Raw genomic sequence first — 25,968 nt, 5'->3', positions numbered from 1 at the left:
TTGAGGCCGAAATTAAGCTTTGCATAAGATTATGAAAAGTCTCGGACAGAGACATATGGGCTTATAATGAGAACAAACATAATCTTTATAGAGTGATATAAGTTTGCTTATGTACTCGATCTTGTGTCTTAGTATAAATATAAGCATAATAATATATATCAAATAATGTTAATTATATATGTTGGTTGGTTGGTCGTTTAACGCCGCACTCAGCAATATTCCAGCTATATGACGGCGGTCTGTAAATAATCGAGTCTGGACCAGACAATCCAGTGATTAATATCATGAGCATCGATCCACGCAATTGGGATCGATGACATGCATCAACCAAGTCAGCGAGCCTGACCACCTGGTCCCGTTAGTAATTATATATGTAATCAAAATAGGTAATAACATATACATGATATAAGTTGGACAAATGTTACCATCCATAAATGTACATGTTCAATTAGTTACATTGTCAAATATCAATAAATTTCCCTTAGTTCGACTTAAATCAAAAGTTTATGGTTATGAATAAAATACCACTTTCTTGTTGAATAACTCTGTGCAGCGTCCTGCCTTCGACACTGATTGGCGAATCCTACAGAATATAAACATTGTCAGCCACACACAACTCTCGGAGTTTCCGAGTTGGAGGTTAATAAACAGATAGATAGCCTGTTACTACTGTTCTGCGTATTCCTCATCAAGTTCGATTTTGATCCATTTGGAATCGTTGTTCTTCCTGTGATAAAGAATAATGTCAATACCTTTTTCCATGAATTTTGTTTGTAGTCCGAAGTTTTTCTAAAGTTACAGTCACACAGACAATGCGAGCCCGACTGGCGATCGCTGAGACCGATGCAACTACTTCTGTCTATATTTGGAATTTGTATACGGTCGGCCATCAATCAGCGGTAGGTTTTGCAACTTGTCAGTGATTGATCGGCAACTGTTCACCGCAAATACGGCGAAATGTTTGCAACTGGTTGAGACCGATCGGTGACTATTCAGCGAATCTTCGGTAACTTGTTGCAACTGGACGTGGACTGGTTGATGACTAGTTTTCGATCGATCACCCATAAAAACATTATGCATATAAAAAGGGTGCTTTTCTGAATCATATCATTTCGGTGCAAGTTGTCACCGATGAAGCGCCGGTCGATCACCACCTCATAACTGATCAATCACCGATAGGTCGCCACTAGGTTGCAAAGAGTCGACGAGTATAGACGAAACCGATGCCTCACAGGCAAAACCAATCTGCGATAAAAATAACACCACTTGGGGACCTCTAGGAGACCAATGAAACCTCCGAGCGACCAAATCTGTCGCAGCCAGTCTTTTGTGCATGTTCAAAAGACTGGTCACGACTGCCCTGAAACCTTGTAGCGACCTCAGTGAAACCATTCAGACCTCTGAAACCTCATTGCGATTGTCAAATATTTTGGTCGCAAGGAGGCTGCATTGCGGTCGCATTGTCTGTGTGACTGGGGCTTTAGGTTATTAGCTTTTATTGCTAAGCGTCCTCGGAGTTTCTTGAATGGGAGAGGTAAATCCGTACTGATAGATTTCTTCAATTCTCGAAGAAGACGCCGTTTTTGTAGCTTAGCAAACAGCACATTCTGTCGGTCCTCCATGATGACGAATCTAACAAGAATTTGGTCGGGGCTTGGTGGTCCCCATGATGCATCCGTGTTGAGGCGAGGTTATCTGTGGAAGGCGGCCAATGACATATCCTCAGCGTCGTGTACTTTTAGTTCGGAGAATAATTTCCTGGCTGCCGTTTCAGGATCGCGTCGCTCTTTCACCCCGTAAATTAAAAAGTATGACCTTCTCATGTACATTTCCTGTATAAAAAACTGCTTTAATTTAATTCATCGGTTTTCCGTTAAAGCCCTTTGCTGATCGCTTCTGTGGCGTCATTTTTGTCCTCGGTCGAGAATTCGGTAGATTTAGTTTTGCTCGGAGTTTCGGGAGAATTTTCCGCTTCGGGGGCTTTATTCCCCCGTTACCCCGTCTTGAAGTGGACATAATGCAGTTGAAGGCATCGGATAGCGGTAGCTTCTAATTTTAGCGACATATCGCCATGAGAGCTAGACCCGAAGTTCCCATTATGATCTAAGTTGGCATACAAATGAGTTCCCATATGAGATGATAATCCCTTGGCACTGTCTTGGTGGCCTCGTTAAGGTTTTGAATTGCTCAATGTGGTACTGTTTAACTGTAACATCATGCCATCATTCCATGGTTATGGCAATAGTTTAGCAGCTTCAGGCTCAGAAATATATCTTTCTAAACAAATAAAACCCCTGTGTGCATCACTTATGTTAGTGCCCTGGCTCCCGTTCCACAAAGCGATCTTAGCCCTAAGACGATCGTAATTCCCATACTTTGTAGAAATACAGCAGTCGTAGTGATAAGATCGCTTTATGGAACGGGCCCCTGTTCTGTTACTTCTTTTTACGTTTATGTTTCCACTCACATTGTTATCATGACTTGTTTCATATTGAAGATATGTCATTATAGATTAAAAAGATTAAGTAAAGGTAGAACATTCTAAACCCAATTAATCATTTGTTGAATTTGTCCCATTGTTCCAGTAGATTGACAACAACTTCCACATTTTTAAAGTCATCAATGAGAGCACAACAGTTATCCCGATATGATAAATCAACAGCTAGATATTTCCTCTGCCTCAGTCTTGCTTCAAAACATTTTTCCTGATACTACACATCTTCAGGGAGAGTCGTTTGCTAGGGGTAACAAAACGTTTGAAATTACTATACAGATGTACAACCTCCATCTTTGCAATGAAAGAAGAATGGTTGCTCATAGTTTCCCTCAGAATGTTGAAAGCCTTTTCCGCCATTGCCCTGGTTCTAAGTCTTATTTCCTTCTTTGCCTGCTCCAGTGTGTTGAAGACTTTATCTGTCACACATATTCTGACAGCATCATCTCTTCGGAGATACTGACACCTCAACAATTCCCCAACAACTTCTTTGGTTTTCCAGTTAAATTCGGCTATAAGTCGTTCTTTTGGATATGGAACATTGGGAAACATGGTTGATGGTGTTTTTTTAGTATCCCTGTTTGCCAACACATAAACTATTTCCTCCCGATTGAAGAGTTGTATGAACTTTTCCTGTCCCATTTTCAAGTACCGATGTCTTACAACTTGGCGGTACTTGTCCAAGCCCGTATAGCCTGTAACACTTGACCAGTATTTTTTTAAGATATCGAAACTGTTGTTGCAAATCCAGTGTTTGAACACTACCTCTGCGGAATTCCGAATCTGAGAGCACACATCTCGGGTAGTGTTCCCAAAGCCCTCTTTGACGTGAATGAGATAGGTCTTCTCTGGTGTGTAGAAGAGGATGTCGTACAGCTCTATGTTCTGACCAAAAATAAAGATCCGGTCCCCAAGGAGGTATCCCGAAGTGTCAGGGAGCAGTTGATCATACAGGATGTAACCTTCATTGTAGTGTCGTTCAGCCTGTTGGCAGTGCATTCTGAGGAAAAGTAGTATTTGTTTTCTTTGATTGTTTGTCTCTCCTTCCAGATAGTTATTGAACGTGACAATTCTTGTGATTTTTTCTTTTTTCTTCTCGTCCGTCAACGTTAGTTGTTTTTCAAAAGTTTCTTCAATCCACTGAACTAATGTCGCCCCTGTAACAAAGACTGTTGATTTCTGATTGTCATTGGTCTTCGTCTTTGGAGCATCCTCTGGCCAGTCATGTCCAGAGTAAAGCCATGGTAAGACAAGCACATTGCCACCCAGTCTGTGGGACTGCTCCAAATGACTGAACTGCTCTTCTAAACTCGCCATATACTCATACTCAATCCTCAGCCATTTTCCACCATAGCAGAATAAAGATTCACCACTTATGGTGATTTGGCCATGGATGTACTTCAGCAAGGGATTTGTGCGATTATAACCTTCATGAGAGCCACACATTTGCAAAGAAAGTGTGCTGATTATTTGCCTGTAATGCCCTGGAATGGTGTTGTTTGTCACTACTTGAAGCAAGTCTACAAGGTTTGGAGGCTGGCCTTCCCATTTGTGAAATAACTGTCGTCTGTTCTTTAAATTGAACACATTTGCATTTTCCCAGCCTTTCAGATCCCGATGGGACAAATAAAGACTCAGATTCTTAGATTGACCACTAAGGTGAGAAATGATGTTTTCCATCAAAATATTGTTGAATGATTCTATTCGTTCTTTATCCTTTACTATTTTCACATGATAAAGCACATCAAAGGCTGTGTCATCTAGTTCCTGTTCCCGACTTGGATATTTCTTAGATTCCTCTCCTCTTGCAATACGGGAAAGTTGGTAAAGGAGAAGGGCAATATCCTTCAGACTCATTTCAGCAGACATTCTGAGATAGGTTTCCCCGACAGTCATTGATGCTTTCCTTGGTTTGCCTTTCTTTGTCCGTAAGCAGAACCAGTATAGAGAAGCATCATCTCTCAGTGGCATCTTATAGGATGTTGTGATTTGACCCAGATAGTCCCAGAAGGTAACCATGGTACTTTCATTCTGCTTAAATGTTATTGTCTGGGATGAGAGAGGTCCAGTAAGTTGCTTGGATGACAGGGCCTTTAAATTAGGTTGAAGAACCCTTTTGGCACATTTTATTGGGAATTCTCTACAACACATGTTTTCTTTCAGGATAACATAGGCATTTCCAGATGTAAGTGCATATATTTCAGGATGAAAAGATGTGTAATCTGGTGGACTATGGGGTATGTTTGTTGTAAGAAATATCAGAATATCTACATGTGTTTCTCGAGGAAACTGATCACGATAAAGATCCTCCTGCTCCTCCTCCTCTTCTTCTTTGTCTTCTTCTTCATCATCACCATCATCATCATCATCATCAGCAGCAGCAGCAGCAGCTGAACCATCTTCATCGACATGATCAGTAGCACCGCCCAAAGTCAATCCTTTGACTATTTTCTTCCACTTGGACACTACAGCTCTGGAGAAACAATACATCCTTATTGAAAATTCCCCAGGCAGCTCTTTCAGTGCGTTTTGAATTGGTATTGAAACTTCTTTTTTCTTAAAAGAGCGTGTAGGTGTATTCACTATGAAACTATCTATATATACATTTGCTGCTCTAGTTGAATCATCTTCTTTAGAATATCCTTCTTCCTTCATCTCCAATTTGGTGATCCTCATAGAAGGCATTAAAATCTCTATGCCTGAAGTCATTCTTCTTGTTTCAGTCTCGGTATGTTAGTCTTTTAGCTGAAAGTAGAAATTTGGAATAGTAGCGAGCGTACATAGTAAAATGATTTCAATATACAAACCTGAAAAAAAAGGTTAAACACCACCCCTAAATAGAGAACGTCCTTGAAATCATTCTGATTAGTTGTGAAATGTCCTCCCTTTGTTTCTGTACTTAACAATACTCCATATGAATGATGTTTGGCTGTAAATAATTGAGTCCTGACCACTGATTGAGCAACGTCTCATGCCATCGGGCTTCGTTGACACGCAGCTATGATTAAGGCTGGGAGAACAAGCCTTAATGATGACGTGCCTCAACGTCCAACAATGAAGATTTAGTCACGGAGATAGAAAAACTTATACTGTGGATTGACGTATTACCATTGCTGAACTTGAGGAAGACACAGGTCAAAGCCATGGATCCATTGAAACTTTTATTTATGAACATATACAGATGAATAAGATCTGCTCGTTGGGTGCCAAAGTTTCTAAATTCTGATCTTTAGGAAAAAAGAACTGACATTGCCAGACAAAAATTTGGAACTAATTGAGGAGGATTTCGTCAATTTCAAAACGAGATTAGTAACGGGTGAGGATCCCGAGTGGCAACATTCCGCTTCACCAGCACCAAAGAAATTCAAGTTTTCAACATCAGTGAAGAAAGTTATGGCCACTGTATTCTGGAATGCAAAGGGTGTGACCCGTGTTGATTATTTAGAAAGTCAAAAGACCAATACTGGTGTCTACTATCCTGATTTGCTTCATGAGATTCTATCAAAGAAAAGAGGCGAGGAATGCTGACTGCTGGAGTTCTACTACTTCATGACAATGCCTCTTCTCAAACCTCTCGCCTTGCAAAGGGTGCTGTGCGACAATGTGGGTTCGAAGAGATTCCTCACCCTCCATACTCGCCAGACCTGTCACAATGTGATTTCCACCAAGAAAGAACACCTTCGTGGAAAGGGCTATGACGACAACAATGACCTGAGAAAACTTCTTCCTGGCTGGAATTGAAAAGCTAAACTATCGATATGAGATGTGAATTGAGAAGCAGAGACATTGTGTTGAAAAATTGAATGAAAAACACTTTCACAATTGTTAGTTTTGTTTGTTAGGCATAGAACATTTTGACCAGCCCACGTATTAGGTATAACATTTAGATGTACGGATAAATAAGAGTAATTGCTGGAGACCAACCTAAACGTAATTCACTTAATACTATTGATAGTGGACTAAAAATGAGTTGCTATTTAAACAACTTTAACCTATACTTATACAGGTAAAAATAATGTACGTTAATTGAGATATCGCTTTCCAAGTTCATCATACTCTTTAAGATTTCTAAAAAGTGTCAAGGCACTGATGCTTGCAATCCGAATTGTATCTGAATGGGGGCAATAAAGTTATGATATGAATTGTCTGTGTAAAATATAACATCTCTTCTACAGTATTATGCCAATAATAAAACAAACATGTAACTCTACAACGACAACGTCAACGATAAACACGTACAACTTCCTGCCTGTGTGTAAGTGACAGAGTGGATTTTTGTACCAGGATCATTTTCCCTGGACTTCGCAGGGAATCAGGGATGATGAGCAGTCCTCTCATGAAAGCTGGTACCGAAGCGACGAAAAGCGTGTCGAAATGCGTGAGAGCTGCGTACACACGCCACTGTCCTCTTATATACAGTCCATCTCGCTTCCAGAACATCACAATATATTCCATACAAGTCCAAGTTTACACACCACACAAGTCAGACTTTCTAGCGCGTGACACCTTCATTACACACTCGCATCCTCAAATATGACAGAAGAAAGTGGTGAAGAAGATATTTATATTAATGAATTACGATCCATAATCAGTCCCATGCGTCCACAGCATTCGCCATTACCAGTAGCGGTCGAAATGGTAGGTAAAAAGCGGATTCATCTGATCACATCACATGTTCAGTAGCGCTTTGAATGGTTTTGTGCTATGGATCTGGCTATGGTGGGCTTCAGACCGGGCCTGGACGTTGCCATTACAGTATGAATTCATGACAACCATCTGCTAATAAAGTTCGTTGAACGTATTCAAATATTAGATTGTGAAGTTTCTAGTATGACTCAATATAGACATGTGCTATCACGTCAGAGTGAGAGAAAAATTGATAGTCGCAACAGGATATCGCGAGGAGTATTACTATTTCGGCATGAATATACAATTATTTTTCATTTCCCCTACGTATTCCTTACTATAAAATAACAAACAATTCATAGCACATACATATGTAAAATACTTCCAAAAAATCCACAGATTACTAATACAGTAATAGACTTCGTAGAAATCATACCACGTCTTTCCAAGAAACCGACCTCTAAATATCGGCTGAGGGCCTTTGTCGATGAACTATGTTAACCTAACCAATCTCATCAAAATCAGAAACACGTACGATTAGGGGGAAAACACAGCCAGGGCCATGGAGCTGCACATACTGCACGTGCAGCAGCACAATGAACGGTATTAAAGTGCAGGGTTTTTGATTCCCTTGCATCTGTGTCAATCGAACAGGGACAGCACAACAACACGCCAAGATTAACAGAAGTGCAAAGAAACAACGTCATAGGCCGCTTGAAGGCAGGGAAATCCCGATCACCTGTAGCCAGGGTTTTCAATGAAGCGCCTAGCACCATCACAAGGCTGTGGGGTCGGTTTCAACAGCATGGGGCAACACGTGATCGGCCAAGATCGGGACGACAAAGAGTAACCATCCCCGCCCAAGTTCGCTAAATTCCACTGCGCCACCTATGTGAAAGGACGACCACAGCCACCTCAACCACATCACAAATAACCGGACTGCGCAGAATCTCCGACCAGACCGTACGAAACCATTTAAGAGGTCATCCTGTTCGACGCGTCATATTGAGTCGACAACATCATCAACAACGATTGCATTGGTGGTGATAACACAGGGTATGGCCTCAACTGCGATGAAGAGATGTCTGGTTCAGTGACGAATCAAGATTTCTCCTCTGTCGAGTGGATGGAAGAGCACGGGTCTACAGACGTCGGGGAGAACGTTACGCCGGAAACTGCGTACAGGAAGTGGACAGGTTTGGTGGGGGTAGGGTTATGATATGGGCGGCTATCTCTCATCATGGCAGGACAGGTTTAGTCCATATCCAGGGCAATCTTACGGCTCAACGATACATCAGCGAAATTCTCCTACCACACGTCCTCCAAATTGCAGCCAATGGCAACGGTGTATTCCAGCAGGACAACGCTCGACCGCATACAGCAACGATCACAAGAGCCTATCTACACAACAACAACATTGATGTTCTCTCCTGGCCCTCCAGAACCCCGGATTTGATCCCAATAGAGCGCTTGTGGGATGAATTGGACAGACGGCTACGCCGATGTCAACCACAACCCCAGACGTTGCAGCAGTTGACTTTTGCGTTGCAGGCTGAGTGGGCTACCATTCCCCAGGATGTGATTCGCATACTCGTCTCTTCCATGGACAGGAGATGTCAGGCCGCTATCGATTCCAAAGGGGGGCATACTCGTTCTTGATGGTAGCTGACCTTCACCTTGGACGTTTCCTGTGTACCGATGATTGAAATGACTACAGTCACCAAGTGTTCTATCCACAACAATTTTGCTCAATAACTTGTACGGTTCCTCGCATAAATGTATTTCCTCTCTCGCAAACAAATCTGGCTTTGTGTTTCTTTTTCTTTGAAGAATATACTTCTCATCGACATTAATCACTGGATTATCTGGTCCAGACTCGATTATTTACAGACCGCCGTCATATATCTGGAATATTGCTGAGTGAGGCGTTAGACAACAAACAAACCAACAATCATAACTATCTTTATCAACGTCCTTGGCAACCAATGTCATCGCCAACAATAAGATGTGGATATTGTGGGTGGGACACACCGTATTCTCGCAACACTATGACAATTTAACAATATCAGGAGTATTGCAATTGTTACAATTATTTTGTAGCCCAATAAAGTTTACAGATCTTACAGAAAACCTGTGTAATTGTGTATTGACAAGCAATGCTCAGCAAAATTTAGAATTTTGCATGTTGTGTAAACAAGTCACTGATAAAGCTTCAGAAATCCTTTAGAAATACATTTCATTGGATGGTATTTCTCGTACTAGTCTGATCAACTTTCAGAAAAGCTCTTTTTGACACTACCGTAGAGAGCCAGAAATTTCATGTTGGTCCAAAAAATGGCAACAAATTAAAAAAGGTAACATTTGAATTAAACCATAATATTAATTTAGCATAACAGTAGTAATCCATGGCCCCGCCCCATCCCCCATGAATCATTCAGATTGCTGGACAATATTTCATACAAGTACACTGTACTTTACATTAATTAAAACATTAATTTAGTTATTTATTGTAACACATATATAACATCATAATTGTTCCTCCTACCTACGTTGAAACTACGTTAATGATAATAAACATATTTCAGTCCCAAACACATCACATTGACAATGTGAAATGGTTCACCCTGACAAGTTATTTTAGTTTTTTTAAAGCTTTAAACATATATTATCAGAGTTTGTCAACGCAAAATTTACCGTGCAGAAAAATACCCCAATGTCATAAATATATTCTCCAATACAACAATCTTACATTTACTGTTTCAAATTTCGATGATTGTTAAAAACAAATACTGTTGTTTTTGTGAAACATCAAGCTCCTCACAGCGATATCCCATTCGCGGAGCTCTCCATACTACCGAGAGTGTAACGAAGGTGTCACGCGCCGGGAAGGAGCTTGGTTAAACTTGTCCGAGGGAAGTAACTGCGTAGTGCTAAAAGAAATAGGGTGGGGTCCGATTTAATTATTTTTTGATATATTGTCCCTTATAAATTACATTTAAACACACTGAAAATTATAACAAATGATTGCAGAAGAGAATAAACCTATTTACAACCGCGTATTCGGCAGTATTGATAGTTTTAAGAATAACTGTTGACTTTATCAATGTAACTCAACTTCGAAGAAAATTCTAAAAATAGCAGCTTATGAAATACGCACGCAACCTTACCTTTACCCAAATTTGTGATGTACGTTGATTTTGCCGCTTTCTGCGTTAATCATTGAGTTTAGAGATTGGATTTTGAACCGACCCTGACTCAGCAAAACATTGATAACGCGGCTTCAATGTTAACAAGCATGATGACAACTTGTGCAAGCACCTGCGGCAGGATTCTCACAGCTCGTGCGAACGACAATAAGTCAAGGGGATGCCACTGGTATGACCAGGAATGTCAGGAAGCACGTGCAACCACTCGTCGAATGCTTCGTGCATTTCATTCCAGTAACAGTAAATGTGTCAGACAGCAAATACATATCAGTTCGAAAATATTATAAAGACTTATGTATGGAGAAAATGGATGATGCATTTAATATGTTTGTTGATAAATTTATAGTAGCCTTCTGTGAACACGACAGTAAACAGTTCTGGTCTAAGTTTTCGTGTTCACCAGACCATAAGAGAAACTCAATCACACTTAAGGACTGGATTTTGTCACTTTGAGACTCTATTTGGAGGAATGGGTGATATTGATAACTGTATTGATTTGTATACAACTATCGACGACTTTGTAAATTCATTATCCGACGAACTTATTTATAATTCGGTTGATGAATATTCATTTATGGATTCTGATATAACTGAACCTGAACTCTTGGAAGTCATCCATGATATGAAATCTGGAAAATCACCTGGATGTTGTGGTTTGCCAATGGATTTTCAAAAAAATATACCCAACCCTGTATCGAAATTTATTTATCCCGACCAGTGGAAATGGAGTGTTATCTTGCCTATTTATAAGAAAGGGCGCTCCAATGATCCAGGAAACTATAGACCTATCACATTACTGGAAGTTGCAGGGGAAATATTTGCAAAACTTATCTGCTCTAGATTAACATTATGGGCTGATTTGAGGATAAAATAATAAAGGAACAGGTGGGTTTTCGGAAAGGATCCAGACCTCAGATAATATATTTATTTTGAATACTATAATCCAAAAGTATTTATCCCAGAAACGTGGTCGTTTCTATTGTGCATTTATAGATGTAAAGGCTTCATTTGACTCTGTCTATAGCAATGGTTTAGTGTATAAACTTTGGCATGGTGGGATTAAAGGTAGACTGTATAGATTAACAAAAAATATGTGAGAACACGTTAAAGCTTGTATTTCGATGGATACTGGCTATACATATTTTTTTTATATGTAAGGTGGATTGAGGCAGGGAAATGTGACCTTTTTCTTTTCTTTTTTTATTAATGATATTGTAGACCTTTTGAGTTCTGATGGACAAAGAGTAATTACCATGGACCAATTGTTGTTTATATTGCTGTTTACTGACAACATTGTCATGATTGATGTCACACCAGTTGGCCTAAAAAAGCGTTTAGATAAATTTGCTATTTATTGTAACAAATGGAAATTGAAGGTTAATATTGATAAAAGTAAAATCATTGTTTTTAGAAATGGTGGACCATTACGGTGTTATGAAAAGTTTTGCTTCAACACTAATTATCTTGAAATAGTATCTTATCATAAATATCTGGGTGTTCATTTTTCCTCATCTGCCTCATGGCACTTAACCCAAAAAATATCAGCGCAACAAGCTTGGAAAGTTATCCAAATATTACAACGTAAACCTTTTATATTTTAAGAACTTCCTATAAGTATACAACTTCATATCTTTGATATTAAAATCGGGCCAATTTTATTATATGGATCTGAGGTATGGCTTTTCCACCAATCCCCAGATGTTGATATAATTCATGACACGTTTTGTAAATCAGTATTGGGACTTTATCGTCAAACCCCGAATAAGGCTGCGAGAGGGGATGTTGGGATATTTTCTGCGAAGGTTTTTCAATATAAGATATAATTCACTTATTGGTTGCGATTGCTGAGCCAAAAATCAAATATTCTTAAGGATGCGTACCATGCCACTTCGGGTTCAGTAAGGCCGAAACGGGGAAAACATGCTGGCTGGGCTTATGATGTTAAAAAGTTGTTATTTAAGTATGGTTTGGGAGAAGTTTGGATCCATCAAGGGGTCGGCTATTTTTATTTATTTATTGACCAATTTGTAAAACGTTGTAAAGATATTCACGTTCAGATGTGGAACGATAATATAACAGGTTCTTTCAAAGTTCTACAGGCATGTTAAAATAGAATATGGTTTGGAAGATTATATTTTTTGTATTCACAATATGATCTATCTTAAAGCTTCAGCTAAATTTAAATGATTTTAATTTAATGATAGAAATAGGTCGACAGTACAATATTAACATAAAATTAAGATTCTGTCCATGTTGCATAGTTTTAATAGTAGAATCAGAATACCATTTCTGCCTCCAATGTCCATTCTAAGCAGATTTAAGAGACAGCATTGTACCAAAGTATTATTGTGCCCATCCAAACCAGCAAAAACTTCAAATGCTATTCTCAAGCTCGAATCCGTCTTCACTTAACAGTCTAGGGAAATATATTTTCTTAGCACTTAAGAAACGCAATAGATATTTTAAAGATGTCATTAATTATCCTAAGTAGTTGAACTGTCCATTATTGTACATCATAAGGCAAACAATTTGGCGCTCTCTGTCAAATATATGTGTGTGTGAGTATATACTTGTATAATGGGCCGGTGGCCTCATTACGGAATAAACAACATCACTCGTAGCAGTTGCAATAGTAGGGCACAACCGGGTTCATCTGATCACACCGCAAGTTCATTATCACATATACATGATGTTGGGCCAGTGCTATGGATCGGCTAACGTGGGCTGTGGTGGGCTTCAGATCGGGTCTGCACACTGCTATTACCGTATGAATTCATGAAAACTACCTGCTATTAAAGCTCCCGGAACGTATTCAAATTTAAGATTTTTTCTAGTTTGACTCAGTACAGACACGTGTTTATCACCCCAGAGTGAGAAAAACGTTAAAAGTCGCAACAGGAGTATCAATATTTCGGCATTTTTATAAATATACAATTATTTTTCACTTCCCCTATGTATACCTTACTATAAAATAACAAACAATTGATAGCACATACATATGAAAAATAGTTTCAAGAAATCCACAGATTACTAATACAGTAATAGACTTCGTAGAAATCATACCACGTCTTTCTAAGAAACCGACCTCCAAATATCGGCTGAGCGCATACAATTGGCGGACTGCCTTTGTTTATGAACTATGTTAACTTAACATGTCCATACCTGACGAACATTCAGACAACATAACATGTGACGTGGGTAGATCTACCACAGATGTCTCAAATAACTGTTTACTTATCTTATCCTAACAGGTATATCGCAGTTATAAAACCCAGCGTGTTATCATGGTCATGGCAAATGAAGTACTTTATCTGTATACAGGGCATTTCCAGGAAAACTACATTGAACTATGTTGCACATTTTCCTTGTAGAGATGTCGTGATGAGGAAAATATTGAATTTCCAGTTTTATTCATCTGTGCATATTTTCCTCCAACTACAGCTTGTATGACAGCAGTATAATCAAACAGTTAACGATAGACGAAGTATGCAAGTCGTGGATCAATGAGTTGACGAGGCCTTAACAATTCTCTAAAGTAACGGGGTTGATATAAATAGACATGGATGAAGATATTGATAATGAAATTACACATGCCAAAATTAACAGAAGTGCAAAGAAACAACGTCATAGGCCGCTTGCAGGCACGGGAATCCCGATCAGCTGTAGCCAGGGTTTTCAATGTAGCGCCCAGCACCATCACAAGGCTATGGGATCGATTTCGACTGCATGGGTCAACACGTGATCGGCCAAGGTCGGGACGACCAAGAGTAACCAGCCCCGCCCAAGATCGCTACATCCGCGACCTACGTGAAAGGACGACCACAGCCACCTCAACCGCATTCCGAATACCCGGACTGCGCAGAATCTCCGACCAGACCGTACGAAACCGTTTAAGAGCAGCAGGTCTACCTCCTGTTCAACGCGTCATATTGAGTCGACAACATCGTCAACAATGACTGCATTGATGGCAATAACACAGGGCATGGCCTCAACTGCGATGGAGAGGTGTCTGGTTCAGCGACGAATCTCCTCCGCCGATGAGATGGAAGAGCACGGGTCTATAGACGACGGTTAAAACGTTACGCCGGAAACTGCGTACAGGAAGAGGACGGGTTTTATTGGGGTAGCGTTATGATGTGGGCGGCTATCTCACATCATGACAGGACAGGTTTGGTCCATATCCAGGGCAATCTTATGGCTCAACGATACATCAACGAAATTCTCATACCACACGTCCTCACAATTGCAGCCAACGGCAACGGTGTATTCCAGCAGGACAGCGCTCGACCGCATACAGCACGGATCACAAGAGCCTGTCTACACAACAACAAGGTTGATGTTCTCCCCTGGCCCTCAAGATCCGCGGATTTGAACCCGATAGAGCCACTGTGTGATGTATTGGATAGACGGCTACGTCGGCGTCAACCACAACCCCAGACGGTGCAGCAGTTCGCTTTTGTGTTGCAGGCCGAGTGGGCTACCATTCCCCAGAAAGAGATTCGCATACTCGTCTCTTCCATGGGCAGGAGATCTCAGGCTATCTATTCCAACGGGGGACATATGCGACTTTTCCTATACACCGATAACTGAGATGAATACAGTCACCAAGTGTCCACAACGTTTTGGCTCAATAACATGTACGGTTTATCGCATAAATGTATTTCCTACCTCACACAAATCTGGCTTTGTGTTGTTGTTGTTTTTTAAGAGTGTCCTTCTCATCTACACCTCCAGTAAATACTATACCAAAACAGTTCGTCTTCATCCAACATACATTTTGCAGTAAGAGTCATGTAGTTATCTATTTTTCATAACTACCTGACACGTGAAGATCAGGGGTAGAATAGGCCTCCAGCAACCCATGCTTGTTATAAAGGGCGACCATGCTTGTCGTAAGAGGAGACTTATGGGATCGGGTGTTCAGGCTCGCTGACTTGGTTGATGCATGTCATCGTATCCAAATTGCGTGGATCGATGCTCATGTCATTAATCACTGGGTTTTGTGGTCCAGACTCGATTATTTACAGACCGCCGTCATATAGCTGGAATATTGCTGAGTGCGGCGTTAAACAACAACAAATTCGGTCGTTAAAAGGCAAAATAGCGGTTGTTTTTTTTAATTTTATGCGCGAAAAGAGTGAACACTGCCTAGCATGCTGGTAGCACCCGCCACTCTGACAATTGGCATGAAGGAAGGTGAACCAGAGTAGAGACAAAAGAAAAAGATTGAAGTAGTTAAATACCAGGCTGCAAATACAGGGGTACATACACATGTATCAACTGTGAAGTCCTGTCTCATACTGCTGTTGTTAATCCGATATGGGACCGCCCCGAGGTTTTGTTTGTGGTTGTGTGTCCGACAGGGGAACGGAAGGTCGTTGGTCCGATCCCCGGCCGCGTCATACCATAAGACGTTAAACGATGATATTTGTTGTTACCCTGTCTGGCGCTTGGATCAAGGGGGTCTAAGGGGGTCCAAGTTGTCCCATTTGGCGGCGGGAGTGTCATGGTATGGGCCGGAATTCATCACGGTGGTAGGACGCCTCTCGTGCATGTGGCAGGTGCATTGACAGGTGTGCGTTACAGAGACTTGATCCTACAGCCTTACGTTCTTCCTCACGTCAACGTTCATGTCGGACAGTTCCAGCAGGACAACGCTCGACCGCATATTGCACGTGTTTGTCAGGACTTCTTACAGCACAACAACATCCAGACATTACCTTGGCCAGCCCGGTCACCAGATTTGTCCCCGATTGAGCATCTGTGCGACGAGTTGGATTGACGCGTTCGCAGAAGAAATCCACCGCCCCAAACACTTCCGGCGCTTCTTGGTGCACTTCAGCATGAATGGCAGCACATCCAACAGCGTGTTATTGACAACTTGATTGCATCTATGGGTCGTCGGTGTCAAGCGGTGATTGATGCACGTGGTGGGCACAACCGATACTGACATTTTCTGTACCCCTGTGACATTAACTGTATCGTGTACGTGTGTCTGTCTAGGTGACACGATTAATGTTTTGAACATTGTGTACATTGATCTTAAAACAGTGTTTCAATTATGGTTTCTGTGTCCTATTTTGAAACAAGCGCATTATATTACATTTTGAAAGTCAGTGTCAAGTTTCTTTTTTTGAAGAGTATATTTATGTGGGCCCGAATGAAAGTATTGTGTCCCATGCTCAACGAGTGATTCTTACTCTCAAGACCACTATGTCCAGATATATGTCTTACATTTAGACTTGGGGCTGTCAGGTAGCCTAGTGGTAAAGAGTTCGCTCGTCACGCTGAATACCCGGGTCCGATTCCCGACATGGTTACAATGTGTGAAGCCCATTTCTGGTGTCCCCCGCCGTGTTATTGCTGGAATATTGCTGAATCGGCGTAAAACCATACTCACTCACTCACTACAATAAGACTAACAATTACCTGGATATCTCAGAAGATCTCGTGAAAGATTTCAACCACAGACCCCATAGCTCACTGAATGAACGATCGACTGATCACCTGATATTAATAAGAATATGGAGGTTGTTGTGGAGTCTGTTGACCTGATAATCTGACTAAATGGGTACAAAAACAGTTTGGCTTTAAGTGGGTGATAAAGTCTGATCTTAAACATCCTTTTCAAAGAGACTACATACAAATTTGACTGAGGAAATAGGTCATCAAAAGACGATACTATGGTGATGGTATACCTATCTATCAGAGACTAATTAAACCAATCCCTAACAACATGATATGGTTTTATACAAAGTGGCAACCCCTTTAAGTCACTATAAATAAAGCCATACATGGGACATTTGTATGGTGTATTCTTTACAGGAAGTACATTATTTCGATTCCCAGAACAGCAACGTCTCAGATGATGTGCTGTGTCGGGCTAACAATGACAAACACATTGGACGATTGTTCACACGCACATCGCATCACAAAAATGTAATTAATTTTCCTGTTGTTAAAACCTTTTTCCTTAAGGCAGAGTCGCGTGATATCGCGCAAAATTCCCACTATGTGACTTTTTATAATTCTTCCGTCGACAGGCAACAGATCTGTGTCTCTTAAACTCACAAACTCACTAACGCGATCGGGTGGTCAGGCTCGCTGACATGGTTGATGCATGTTAACGTATCCCCCGTCCACCATTTGTGACCAACTCGTCTCGTACGTTACGGAAACATGCGAGTGGTGACGAATGACCCCACCCTCCGAACCCAACACCAACACCCATACATGTTATTGTCATGAACTGTGCCGATATGTCTCATCAGATTTTGAAGAGACCCCTGAAGATCTGGGTGGAATGAGTCTTCAGAAACCCATGCTTGTCCTAAGAGGCGGCTATGCTTGTCTTAAGAGGCGACTAATGGGATTGGGTGGTCAGACTCGATGACTTGGTTGATGATGCATGTCATCTTATCCCAACTGAACATGGATCGATGCTCATGAAGTCAGTCACTGGATTGTCTGGTCGAGAATCGATTATTTACAGACGTCATTCATATATCATCGCCAATGACAGGTATTTCGTTTACCGAACTCGGTAAAGAAAATCAGCATCGATTGATGTGTCATAAAAGTTGATGAAGAACAAGAAACATTTTGCATAGTTAATGGGTTAGTAAGCATTCGCCGTTATAAATCCATTATAAATTAACTACCTCGATAATATAGCGTACCATAGTACTTTCATTTTCTGATTCATGTATTGCAACTGTGCCAAGGCCAACCCTAAGCATTGACTGTCCTCCAAGCCTACAGGCAGTGATCAAACTCGAGTCCAAATTAATGTAATTCCATCAATCTCCTCAGGGCAAAAAGAAGTCTTAAATTTGTATTCCGCAAATAAGTATCACACATACACCGTCCCAAAGTTTCTAAATTCTGATCTTTAGGAAAAGAGAACTGACATTGCAAGACAAAATTTGGAACTAATTGAGAAGGATTTCGTCAATTTCAAAAAGAGATTAGTAACGGGTGATGATCCCGAGTGGCAGCATTCCGCTTCACCAGCACCAAAGAAATTCAAGTCTTCAATATCAGTGAAGAAAGTTATGGCCACTGTATTCAGGAATGCAAAGGGTGTGACCCGTGTTGATTATTTAGAAAGTCAAAAGACCAATACTGGTGTCTACTATCCTGATTTGCTTCATGAGATTCTATCAAAGAAAAGAGGCGAGGAATGCTGACTGCTGGAGTTCTACTACTTCATGACAATGCCTCTTCTCACACCTCTCGCCTTGCAAAGGGTGCTATGCGACAATGTGGGTTCGAAGGGCTTTCACACCCTCCATACTCGCCAGACCTGTCACCATGTGATTTCCACCTGTTTCCTAAACTGAAAGAACACCTTCGTGGAAAGCGCTATGACGACAACAATGACCTGAGAAAACTTCTTCCCGGCTCGAATTGAAAACTTAACTATCGATATGAGATGTGAATTGAGAAGCAGAGAGATTAAGTTGAAAAATTGAATTAAAAACACTTTCACAATTGTTAGTTTTGTTTGTTAGGCATAGAACATTTTGACCAGCCCACGTATTAGGTATAATATTTACATGTACGGCTAAGTAAGAGTAATTGCTGGAGACGACCCTAAACGTGATTCGCTTTATACTATTGATAGTGGACTAAGAATGAGTTGCTGTTTAGACAACTTTAACCTATACTTATTCAGGTAAAATTATTGTACGTTAATTAAGATACCGCGTTCCAAGTCTATCATACACTTCAAGATTTCTAAAAAGTGTCAAGGCACTGATGCTTGCAATCCGAATTGTATGTGAATGGGGGCAATAAAGTTATGATATGAATTGTCTGTGTAAAATATAACATCTCTTCTGTAGTATTATGCCAATAATAAAACAATCATGTAACTCTACAACGACAACGTCAACGATGAAGACAGTACAACATCCTGCCTGTGTGTAAGTGACAGATTTGATTTTCACACCGGGAGCATTTTCCCTGGGCCAGGCAGGGAATCAGGGATGATGAGCAGTCCTCGCATGAAAGCTGGTACCGAAGCGACGAAAAGCGTGACGAAATGCGTGAGAGCTGCGTACACACGCCACTGTCCTCTTATATACAGTCCGTCTCGCTTCCAGAACATCAGAAAATATTCCACACCAGTCAAAGTTCCCACACCACACTCGTCAAACTTTCTAGCGCCTGACACTGTCGTAACACACTCGGTAACATCGCATCCTCCAATTTGAAGGAAGAAAGTGTCGAAGGAGGTATTTATGTTAATGTTGACGTCAGAATGAAAAATTGGAATGAATTACGATCCATAATCAGTCCAATGCGTCCACAGCATTTGCCATTACCAGTAGCGGTCGAAATGGTAGGTAAAAAGCGGATTCATCTGATTACATCACAAGTTCAGTAGCGCTATGAATAGTTCTGTGCTATGGATCTGCTAACGTTGGCTATGGTGGGCTTCAGACCGGGTCTGGACATTACCATTACAGTATGAATTCATGACAACCATTATACCTGTTATTAAAGTTCGTTGAACGTATTCAAATATTAGATTGTGAAGTTTCTAGTATGACTCAATATTGACATGTGTTATCACATCAGAGTGAGAGAAAAATTGACAGTCGCAACATGATATCGCGAGGAGTATTACTATTTCGGCATGACTATACAATTATTTTTCATTTCCCCTACGTATTCCTTACTATAAAATAACAAACAATTGATTGCACATACATATGAAAAATACTTCCAAGAAACCCACAGATTACTAATACAGTAATAGACTTCGTAGAAATCATACCACGTCTTTCTAAGAAACCGACCTCCAAATATCGGCTGAGCGCATACAATTGGCGGACTGCCTTTGTTTATGAACTATGTTAAGTTAACATGTCCATACCTGACGAACATTCAGACAACATAACATGTGACGTGGGTAGGTCTACCACAGATGTCTCAAATAACTGTTTACTTATCGTATATCGCAGTTATAAAACCAAGCGTGTTTTCATGGTCATGGCATATCAAGTACATGTACTTTATCTCTATACAAGGCATTGCCAGGAAAACTACACTGAACTATGCCGCACACAGATGTGAACTGACAAATGTTATTAGTGTTATTAGGAATCCTTGATTTAATTACATTACCACATATACTCTTCAAATAAAGAAACGCAACACGGATATTTTGGGCCATAAAGGCAAAATTAGCGGACCAAGGTGCAAAATGACGAGGTTTATTGTGTTATGGTGTCAGTGACAAATTTCCCGGATCAAAATGCTCACAACAAGGACATGCAAACCATTAGTCGGGAAACACGTACGATTCGGGGAAAAACGCAGCCAGGGCCATGGAGCTGCACATACTGCACGTGCAGCAGCACTATGTACGGTATTAAACTGCAGGGTTTTTGATTGCCTTGCATCTGCGTCGATCGAACAGTGACAGTTCAACAACACGCCAAGATTAACAGAAGTGCAAAGAACAGTCACAGGCCGCTTGAAGGCAGGGAAATCCCGATCAGCTGTAGCCAGGGTTTTCAACGTAGCCCCCAGCATCATCACAAGGCTGTGGGATCAGTTTCAACAGCATGGGGCAACACGTGATCGGCCAAGGTCGGGACGACAAAGAGTAACCACCCCCGCCCAAGTTCGCTGAACCCGACTGCGCCACCTGCGTGAAAAGACGACCACAGCCACCTCAACCGCATCCCAAATACCCGGAGTGCGCAGAATCTGCGACCAGACCGTACGAAAGCGTTTAAGGGGTCTACGAGCAAGTCGTCCTGTTCGACACATCATATTGAGTCGACAACATCATCAACAACGATTGCATTGGTGGCGATAACACAGGGTATGGCCTCAACTGCGATGAAGAGATGTCTGGTTCAGTGACGAATCAAGATTTCTCCTCCGTCGAGGGGATGGAAGAGCACGCCCAAAACTGCGTACAGTAAGTGGACAGGTTTGGTGGGGGTAGCGTTATGATGTGGGCGGCTATCTCTCATCATGGCAGGGCAGGTTTGGTCCATATCCAGGGCAATCTTACGGCTCACAGATACATTTACGAAATTCTCCAACCACACGTCCTCCCAATTGCAGCCAAACGGCAACGGCGAATTCCAGCAGGACAGCGCTCGACTGCATACAGCACGGATCACAAGAGCCTGTCTACACAACAACAACGTTGATTTTCGCTCCTGGTCCTCCAGATCCGCGGATTTGAACCCGATAGAGCGCATGTGGGATAAATTGGATAGACGGCCAGACGTTGCAGCAGTTGACTTTTGCGTTGCAGACCGAGTGGGCTACCATTCCCCAGGATGTGATTCGCATACTCGTCTCTTCCATGGACAGGAGATGTCAGGCCGCTATCGATTCCAACGGGGGACATACGCGTTATTGGTGGTAGCTGACTTTTTACCTTGGACGTTTCCTATGTACCGATAACTGAGATGACTACAATCACCAAGTGTTCACTCTACAACATTTTGCCTCAATAACTTGTACGGTTCCCAATATATATGTATTTCCTACCTCACACAAATCTGCGTTTCTATTTTTATTGAAGAGTATATTACTCATCGACACCTCCCGTAAATACTATACCAGTTCGTCTTCATCCAAAATACATTTTGCAGTAAGAGTCATGTGGTTATCTATTTAGAACTTCATAACTACCTGACCCGTAACGATCCGGGGTAGAATAGGTCTTCAGCAACACATGCTTGTGGTAAGAAGCGACTAACGGGATCGGGTGGTCAGGCTTGCTGACTTGGTTGATGCATGTCATCGTATCCAAATTGCGTGGATCGATGTTGGTGTCATAAATCACTGGATTGTCTGGTCCAGACTCAATTATGTACAGACCGCCGTCATATAGCTGGAATGATGCTGAGTGCGGCGTTAGATGGGTAACTGGGATAACTCAGGTACTCGGGTCGAGTGGGTCCTGAGTAGGACCCGGGTACCCACAGGACTACCCGGGCCCGTGGTAAGTCACATAATATATTGTTTCATGACAAAACCTCACTATAGATCAGTGGTTACACTACAAGTCGCTAATGTTTGCATTTCTTTCTGACGATGCACACATTTATTTTGCGCCACACTTGTATATGTTTGAGTAAAGATAAAGCTTCAGTCAACTTCAGTGTACGCATGATCTGATCGTTTGATACATGTATCTAAATAATTTTGGCCAGGGTTGCCGTAAAACAATTCCCAATCAGACATTTTGTTCCCAACTCTTGAGACTTGTAGTGGGTACCCGGGTAGGGTCGGGTAATAGGGGGTCAGGTTCCCGGGTAGTAAATTTGGACTCATCCCAGCCCAACAACCAACGTCATCGCCAACAATAACATGTAGACATTGTGGGTGGGACACACCGTACCCTCGCAACAATATGACAATTTAACGATATCAGGAGTATTGCAATTGTTACAATAATTGAGTTGACCAATATGTTTACAGATCTTGTCAAGCATAGAAATTCACCTGTAAAATTGTGTATTCCACGTTAATTGTGTTTGAAACGTTGATTTCAAATAGCATTCTGGGCACATGATAGTCAAAGCATTTTCCATAAAATAGATAAATGACCATCAACTAATTCTCGTACGTGTATTACATACCTGTTTAAGAAAGCCTGATTGCGAGAGTTACATACACTCAGCCGACACCCACCTATCCTTGTCATAACTGCCTCTAACAGGTTGCAATTTAATCGTACTGCGCATAAATGCTGGCGGATCTACTTTGCCTTATTTGGACTTGTCAGCACCCAATGCACACTGGTAAGTATCGCTGCTCTGCTCAGTATAGTCTTGCATTGGTTAAAGCGTTCGCCCGTCACGCCATAGACCCGTGTTCATATACCGACGTTGGTACAATTTGTGAAACCCATTTCTGGTGTCCACCGCCGTGATATTGCTGGAATATTGCTAAAAGCGGCGTAAAACTATACTCACTCGCAGAAGGATACAGCTCATTCGGATGAAGTGTGCATCTACTTTGTTTTGTCAGAAACATGATATAGTAAGACCTTATTCAATACACACTACTTTCCGAAACGAGGAGCCGAACTATCTGGTTTTTTTGTCTTTTGACAGAAAATCTAGCACATTCATCTATAAAGCTATTATTTGCAAATTTGGAGCCCAAATAATGTTATGCCATTATGGGTTTACGTTTTCCATCTGTAATTCGTATTTAAAGTTTATATTCGATGAAAGAAGGTATAGGTATATCTATTGTATAAATTGCACTTAAAGTAATCTTTAAACGGCACAACAGTTTGACATATCACCACAGTTAACACGATAATGTAACCAGAGAGTAATAGTAGTACACTGTGCATGTGTCCTAGGGCGCCAGTTCCACACACACGAATCATGCTCCAAGTAATACGATTAGATTGACAATAAAATAGCTCATGTCCATCTTGGATCCAGAGAGCAGCATCTTCCCGAGACAAGAGGGTTAACTGACTATAAAAGTCCAGTTTCCACCCTTGCCGAACTACGCTGATATTATGGAGTTAAAGGGGTTCATGTCCATGATTGATAGAAGAATTCAGCAGCATATTTTACAGTCATAATAATTCCTGAAGTTTGTTTTGGGATGCAGAGAGCAGCATCTTCCCGAGACAAAAGAGTTAACTGACTACAAAAGTCAAGTTTCCACCCTTGCCGAACTACGCTGATATTATGGAGTTAAAGGGGTTCATGTCCATGATTGATAGAAGCATTCAGCAGCATATTTCATAGTCATAGTAATTCCTGAAGTTTTGGGGATCCAGGGAGCAGTTTGTTTTGGGATCCAGAGAGCAGGAGCTGCATAGCTCTGTCGGGGATTCACATGTTTGTATGTTTGCATTCGAAAAGGAATATTTTTATCCACAAGATCAGACAGATACCCCAGTTGAATAAAGGCTGTTGTATGTCAAACAAAATACTTTGAAGATACTTCTAACCTCTAGAGGTAGCCAGTGAAGGTAATTTAGTACGGGAGAAATACGCGACCATTTTGGAGTACGGGAAACAATTGTGGCAGCTTTATTATGAACTTTCTGCAGTGTTTGGTACTTTAACTGTCTAAACTTCAAAAACTCATCTCAATTGATAACATGTGTGACAGGACAATGTGGTCAGATTGAAAGAATTCATTCTGTCATTCAATACCCGTTTTAAGACGACACATATTCAGGCAGAATTCTTTTTTTTTATCAAATTGTGTGAATGGTGGGGGCTGCCGGTAAAGCAGTAGTTTTGCAGTTGACTCCGCTTAATTGATTAATGCCTCTGAGCTTAAAATGAAGCTCGGGGACACAGTTCAAGTAAATAGGAAAAGTCAACGCCAGAGAATAACCAGTGTCGATTATCCAACTTAACAGGTTCATTCGGGCGTAAAATAGGTCTTCAGCAACCCATGCCAAAAGGCGACAATGCTTGTAAGAGGCGACTAACTGGATCGGGTGGTCAGGCTCGCTGACTTGGTTGGTGCATGTCATCGTATCCCAATTGCGTGGATCGATGCCCATAACATCAATCACTGGATTGTCTGGTCCAGACTCGATTATTTACAGACTGTCGTCATATAGCTAGAATATTGCTGACTGCGGCGTTAAACAACAAACATTTCGGTCGTTAAAAGGCAAAATAGCGGGTTGTTTTATTAAGAGTTAACACGGCCTGGCATGCTGGTAGCACCCGCCACTCTGACAAGTGGCATGAAGGAAGGTGAACCAGAGTAGAGACATAACTATCTTCATCAACGTCCTTGGCAACCAACGTCATCGCCAACAATAACATTGTGGGTGGGACACACCGTACTTTCGCAACAATATGACAATTTAACAATATCAGGAGTACTGCAATTGTTACAATAATTTAGTAGCCCAATAAAGTTTACAGATCTTGTCAAGCATAGAAATTTACCTGTGAAATTGCGTATTGACCACGTTTTTTGTGTGTTTGAAACGTTGATTTCAAATAACATTCTGGGCACATGCTACTCAAAGCATTTTCCATAAAACACATAAATTATCATCAACTAATTCTCGTACGTGTATTACATACCTGTTTCAGAAAGCCTAATTGCGTTCAGTTTTTCCAAGAGCTACATACACTCACCAGCCGACACCCACATTGGCTTGTCATAACTGCCTGGAACAGGTTACAATTCAATCGTACTGCGCATAAATGCTGGCGGATCTACTTTGCCTTATTTGGACTTATTATAACCTCGGTCTCAATGTCGTCTCCAATGTGGTATATTCATAATATCCCTGGTCCACACCCAATACACACTGCTAAAAATGGCTGCTCTGCTCAGTACTCTTGCATTGATGGTTAAAGCGTTCGCTCGTCACGCCGTAGACCCGTGTTCGAATCCCGACATGGCTACAATGTGTCCCCCGCCATGATATTGCTGAAATATTGCTAAAAGCGGCGTAAAACCATACTCACTCACTCGCAGAAGGATACGGCTCATTCGGATGAAGGGTGGCTCTACTTTGTTTTGTCAGAAACATAATATAGTATTCAATTCTTCAATACACACTACTTTCCGAAACGAGGAGCCGACCTATATGTTTAGAAAACAGCCTTTTGACAGAAAATCTAGCACATTCATCTATAAAGCTATTATTTGCAA

The 25,968-nt window shown here is 41.3% G+C and overlaps 1 protein-coding gene across 2 annotated transcripts; it reads right to left on the bottom strand.

Moving 5' to 3' along the window:
* Positions 1-238: 238 nt before the first annotated feature.
* LOC125372657 lies at positions 239-25,466 on the bottom strand. Of its 2 annotated transcripts, none has more exons than XM_048383183.1 (2): positions 25,392-25,466; positions 239-5,239 (listed from the first exon to the last, which is right to left on the bottom strand). In XM_048383183.1, the coding sequence occupies exon 2, from the start codon at positions 5,201-5,203 to the stop codon at positions 2,681-2,683; it is 2,523 nt and encodes an 840-aa protein (XP_048239140.1). In that variant the 5' UTR covers positions 5,204-5,239; positions 25,392-25,466; the 3' UTR covers positions 239-2,680. The 2 variants fall into 2 exon arrangements, with proteins under 2 accessions (XP_048239140.1, XP_048239139.1); XM_048383182.1 differs by lacking the exon at positions 25,392-25,466 and adding an exon at positions 22,947-23,034.
* Positions 25,467-25,968: the final 502 nt, after the last annotated feature.

The sequence above is a fragment of the Haliotis rufescens genome, unplaced genomic scaffold (assembly GCF_023055435.1).
Source record: "Haliotis rufescens isolate VD_foot unplaced genomic scaffold, xgHalRufe1.0.p SCAF_45, whole genome shotgun sequence".
Taxonomy (NCBI): Eukaryota; Metazoa; Mollusca; class Gastropoda; order Lepetellida; family Haliotidae; genus Haliotis; species Haliotis rufescens.
Note: the sequence above shows the minus strand (reverse complement) of the source record. Positions and strands in the feature narration are given on the sequence as shown.

What these genes read in the sequence shown, in the direction of transcription:
- LOC125372657 (XM_048383183.1), bottom strand. Translation starts at nt 5,203, where the DNA reads ATGACTTCAGGCATAGAGATTTTAATGCCTTCTATGAGGATCACCAAA.